The 6000-nt window shown below is 37.0% G+C and overlaps 1 protein-coding gene across 2 annotated transcripts in view; it reads left to right on the top strand.

The window, feature by feature from the left end:
* Positions 1-5337, top strand: part of CCAR1 (cell division cycle and apoptosis regulator 1) — a 49830-nt gene extending 44493 nt beyond the window's left edge. For both annotated transcript variants that reach the window (XM_075934931.2, XM_075934932.2), the window contains exons 24-25: positions 1328-1533; positions 3549-5337. In XM_075934931.2, the coding sequence (XP_075791046.1) occupies positions 1328-1533; positions 3549-3608 (266 nt within the window). In that variant the 3' untranslated portion in view covers positions 3609-5337. The remainder of the gene's footprint in view (positions 1-1327; positions 1534-3548) is intronic.
* The last annotated feature ends 663 nt before the right edge of the window (positions 5338-6000 follow it).

Genomic DNA, 6000 nt, shown 5'->3' on the forward strand with positions numbered 1-6000 from the left:
TCACCACCTGGTTCCTCCACAGCCATAGGAAGGAGCAGGGGAGCACTCATCTGGCTGTGCAGGAACCGGGCGGTAAGCGCTCCCCATCCTGGAGGCTGGCGGCTGCACAGGAGCTAGGCGGGGGAGCACACTACCCGGTTCCTGCATAGCCGGATGAGCACTCCCCCTGCCCCTTCCTATGGCTGCGGAGGAACTGGGCAGAGTGGCTGGCTAATTCCCTCCACGCCATAAATATACCCCCGGCACAGCCTTGTATACCCCGCGGGTTATACTCGTGTGTGGGGTATACACGATTTTTTTTAATTCAAAAAGAAAAAAAACGCGAGGTATATTCAGGTGCAGGGTATATTTGCTAAAAGACGGTAATGTGTATTTGTGTAACCACTGGATTTTTTTTTAGTGGGTACGTGTTAACACATGGTGCGGGAGGAGGGAGCAGGTGGGAAAGCTGGGAACTAGCTCCCATCTGCTTTCCCCTGTGCTTCTGCCTCTGTACGAAGGCAGCAAGTTGGGGGGCAGCAACTGCGTGGAACCAGCATGTGCAGAGAGCCATCTTAAAAGCCAGCTCCCCATGGACACTGTCTCCTATCTCTCCTCCTCCCCCTTGCTGCCACTGATTCAGAGGCAGCAGGAAGGGGTGAGTGTAGTCGTTAGGATTAACTGATAAGCCTAGACTTCTCAGTTAATTGTACACGCTAACATCTATAAAAGATTAGACCATGATCGTTTTGAAATAATTATAAAATACTACTTACATAGGAATTAGCACTCAAATGTTCTAAAATTTAGTTTGACACAGTGTTGTAAAATTAAATTTTTTCTCACACGCACTTTGAACTTGCAAAGATAATACTTTCGATTGGCCATTCAGGTAGGTTGGAATACCATTAACAACTAACAGTTTTATTTGGGTATAAGATTTTATGGGTAAAAACCATTTTGTCATATTCATTGTTAGCCTTGTTAGAGTCCTTGGTGGTATTTACCTTTTCTGATCAAATCAAGTGCAAATCCATGTTATACAAAGAACAACTAATAAGGTCAGAGTTCAGTATTGAATTGCATAAAAATATCAATTATTTTACCCAAGGACTTTTTCTGGGGAGTGAATTATTTAATACCTCATGTGGCTCTGTATGACGTAGAGCTTATTTTACTTCCCAAATTGTGGGGAGCTTAAATATTAATTGTAATATGTTATTAGTGCTTAATATTATTTTTAAATGTTGTATTGTTTTGTTATAGGCTGCAGAAAGGAATGGTAAGAGGCATAGTATAAGATATTTGATTTCAGATTGGTTTGGAGTGTTTTTTGTTTGTTTTTCAGATGAAGATGAAAAGTCCATATTACAGTTGGAGAATTCTAACAAAAGCTTGTCTGGAGAGCTTAAAGAAGTAAAAAAGGATCTCAGCCAACTACAAGAAAATTTGAAGACCTCAGAAGATACCAATTTGCAATTTGAGGGCCAGCTGAATAAGACAATCAAACATTTAGCCACGGTTATGGATGAAATACACAGCGTTCTTAAAAAGGTTAGAATCTTGCAACTCTTTAATTGCTATATGTAGCTGCTTTATAAACTAAACTATTTTAAAATGCATTTTAGAATATTCCCAAATGTGCATAATCTGTAGTTAAGATTAATCTGTAGTTAAGACTCTAAAGATGTTTTGGTCATTTATGGAAAGGAAATTATTAATAGAGTGACATAGTTGAAAAAAATTCTGAAAACCAGGAAACTTTATTTTTAGGTGAAAATTAACTCTTCAAGTATCTAAAACCACCATAATTCTGCTTTCATATCACCATTCACTGGTTGAAATCTGTCCCATGCACCTCCTTAAATTCTGAGTTGAGCAAAAGTATCATGTGGGAATCCTTGTGATGTAGGTTGGTAACATATTTCTAGAGACTTGCATGTGAGGCATTCTGGTGTGGTGACTATAAGGCATAGAACTTTAGGTGTCAGGAGGCCTGAAGTTCTAATCCTGTTTGTGATGACTTACTTTGTGGCCATGGGTAAGCATCTGTAGGCTGTTAGGTTGTGTTTATGCAGCATGGCTTAATTCAAAATAAGATATGCAAATTGCGTAGCTTATTTCGAAATTGGGAGCCTTTACGCAGTACTTATTTCAAAATAGAGCACTCTTTCTTCAACTTCCCTTACTCCTCGTACAATGAAGGTTACAGGAGTCGGAGTAAAAAGTCCTCCCGCTTGATGGTATTTCGACACTATTTCGAAATAACTGGCTGCTGTGTATACGTGGACTAAGTTATTTTGAAATAATGTTGCTGTGTAGATGTACCTTCCGTGACACTCCATGGCAGAGGTGTTATTAAAACTTAAAAGTTCCTTGCTTTTAGCCATATGTTGATTTAATGACACATGGCATTTTGGAAAGAAAGATAAAAATAAAGGTTAGAAAACATGCCAGATTTGTTTGATATACCAGAAAAAATATACACAACATAAAATCACTAAGTGAAATTTCAGGAGAATTGTAGATTTGAAGATCAGGGCAGTCGACCAAGTCAGACTTTTAAAGGTAAGCTAGGCTTAACTTTATCCATGAAAAGATGGTAGTTTCTCCGTAATTAATTTCACCACAGAAATGTCTCTGGGAGGGCTCACAGAAGCTGCTGTTCAGATGTGATGCTGACCTATGAGTTTCCTACAGGTTGGACCTGTCTGCTTTGGCATCCTTGGAACCTGCCCGATCCCGAACGAGGGAGTTTGCCAGACCAGCGGAGGTTCCTTTCTACCAGCCCCACAGCCTGCCTTCGTTCTCCACTGCCAACCCTAGCCACCCCTGCGCTGGGCTGCCATGCTGCTGCAGCCCTGGCTCTGCTATCCGGGCTGCCATGGCTCCTGCTCCCACCCTACTACCGCAGTTGCCATGTCTCTGGCCTGGCCCCACTACTGGGGCTGCCACAGCCCTGGATGTGCTACCAGGGCTCCAGCCCCAGTGCCAGCCCAGCAACTCTGAGCCCCTAGCCCTCTTGAGACTGGGGCTCCTAGCCTGGACTCCCTGGCCCAGGAACATCTTGTTGCTGGATGAGAGAGTCCTGTTTTTTGGAGGTCCAACCTGTAGTTGCATGAGGGGAAGATGATCAGTAACTGAATGGATCCAGTAATTTAAAGAAAGCTGTTCTTTTAAATGTAATTAACATGTTAAAAAGAGCATCTTATATCATTAATACTGATTTTAGGAGTCTAGTTTGCTTTTTATTGATCACATTTTAGTTTTTTTATTCTCATTATTTTGAACAATGAAAATAAGCTAATTTAGTAAGTTTCAGATTTTCATGTATTGGCATGAGGTAACAAGGTTTTGGTTGCAGAACATTGCATTCTAGATGTTTTCTTTGGCATTTTGAGAAATGTTGAATTTCTTTTATAAGATCCAAGTTTGTGCTCAGCTTATTAATCTCTAGCCCTTTCATTTTTCAGGAAGGAATTGTGTGTTACAGCTGAAATAATAATTGTCTTAAAACGTATTTGACTCTGCTAACAGAATTTACACTACACCTTTTTCCCTTTTTATAGGATATTGTAAAGAATGAAGATAAAGATCAAAAATCCAAAGAAAATGGAGCAAGTGTATAATAAAACTGCTGCTGTTTAGAAGAAAGGTGTTACATAATGTAATATAAATCATGATATCAGGGCGTATGGAAGTGATGCATGTTTGATTTTTTTTTAGTAGTATAAATATCTTAGTTCTAAAAAGATGTATAAAGTTTTATGAATGTGAGTCTGCTTCTGAAGATTGCTTGTAATTCATAGCATTCAATTTATTTAGACACTCCTTGAGTGAAAATAATTTTGGATTGCAAAATGTTTTAGGATGAACTTTGTTATAGTTTTAACCTTAATAAAGTTCATCAACGTAATGGACAGTAGCAAGTATTTAATTACCAGATGGTTTTTCATTAAAGTTTAGTGAAATCAAAATGTTTATTATTTATAGAATTGCCATTTTTAGGGTTTTATTTTTTTGTCTAATTAGTCTTTTTAGAGTAAAATATAAATCATAAAATAGCATGCGGCTTAATTTTGCAAGTAAAGGTTTTTTTTAAAAAAGGCTTGAATTTTTTTACTTGCCATAACTTTCTTTTCCCTTCCCAGTGTAATTTTCTCCTCCAGGGCTGCTCCTGTTTAAAGCCTCACAATATATAGTAGTTCAGATGAATTAAGAAAGCAATAGAAACCCTCTACGGTGTTAGTAGGACTGTGGGATTTATATGAAAATATACAGGCCTGTTTTAATGTACGTAATCTGTGTCCTTTAACTGTTCTTATCTCTCTGGATTGATATATATGCTACTTTTTAAATAACAACTGCAGTGTATTAAAATGTATAGTTGGATACCAGGCCAGTGGATGTCATATAATGCCTTACATGGAGAAAATGCTACCATTGTAAATTGTTTCCTTTAATTGAATTTGACTTCTTTCTTAGCTTGTGTAATTTCTTCTAAGATTGAAATAGCCCTTCAGAAGAATGGATAACTAAACATTGATATATTAAATAAGTAGCAGGACAGTTCTTGTTTTGATGATAGTGGTTGAGGTATTGCTTTCGTGTGTGTGTGTTAATAAATTACCAGGGATCTAAATTAAAAGTTGACTTACATCTTTGTCAATGGCAACATAGGCAGATGAGAAGTAGGAGAAATCACAGTTTGGTCCGTCTTTTCAGAAAAAGTGATTTGAGGAAATAAAGATGTTTGGTGTAGACAAAAAATTTTCTTGCTAGAATAGAGAATTTTAGCCAACTGATTTTATGCCTAGATATCCTGAGTAATTAAATACCTGTTAAAAGAATCAGAGTGCCATAATATGTGTAAATAACCTAAATGAAACTCATGATTTTCTTGAAAAACGCATTAAAATGCCTGAAATTGTTGTTTTAAAAAAAGTCGTAAGTTAGTGTTTTCATCCCTTTTGTGTTTTGATTATTTGAAATCAAACTAGTGCAAATCTGTAGCCATTAAAATAGCATGCAAAAGTCCCCCCTCTACTTCTATTTCAATTACAATGAAATAGTATATGCAACATCATCTAATACCTTTTTAATGTTTTGTTTTAAAATGTGAAGATTTATAACCAGGACAGGCACTAACTAACTTACATTAATCACACACACAAAACAAAGTGAGTAAAAAAGATGACAAGTCTGTCGTCAGTGGCAGGTTTTATTTAACAAGGACTATAATTAAATCATTCTTATAAGCAACCTAATGATATTTTAGCAGACTTTGATAAAAGCTTCACTGGCTAAAATTCTTCTGTTGCTAAAAATAAATGTTCATGCTTTTACCTTTGTACACTTTGGCCAGTATGGTATGTGTGTCTTCTGAATTTTTAAGCTAAAGATTTTTCTTTCTGTTTTCATAATGGATTGAGGAAAGGAAAAAGTCAGTTTGCGTGAAATGTGTTCTTAATTTTTTAAAAAAGAAATGTTTAACTGCTATATAGTATCCTAAAAACTAGTAAATCCATGATTAGGGAAAAAATTGACCCTTTATTAACAAATCAGAAAACTAGTTAATTTAAAATCAGTCAGAAAAGACTTAAGATGGTGATGTGGGTACGGTGAAACATCTGAGAATAATTTACCTTGCACTTTTAGAGTGTTTACTATGTGCAGATCTGAAAGCACTCACAAACGTTTAAGTCGTATCTCAATCCTGTGAGGAAGGCAATACAAGATGGCTGACTGTATAAAGAGAAACATTGTGTCACTGACCAGAGTGGTTTTAGTGCTACCTGTGTTTTGATGTGACCATATCTATTATGCTGTGAACAGTCCTGGGTACTTATTTACCACAAAGGAAACTTGAAGGCAAAAAGAATGAAAGGCGCGTTCAAGGGAAAATATTGCTGCAAACACAGAGGTTGGCCAAACACTTGAATCTGGGGAACGAAAACTGAGGATGAACAGCAGAAAAAAAGCTTTCTTCACTAATTTTTCACCAGAATAACTTCCCAAGTG

Source organism: Pelodiscus sinensis, chromosome 8 (genome assembly GCF_052426305.1).
Source record: "Pelodiscus sinensis isolate ZL-2025 chromosome 8, ASM5242630v1, whole genome shotgun sequence".
Classification (NCBI taxonomy): Eukaryota; Metazoa; Chordata; order Testudines; family Trionychidae; genus Pelodiscus; species Pelodiscus sinensis.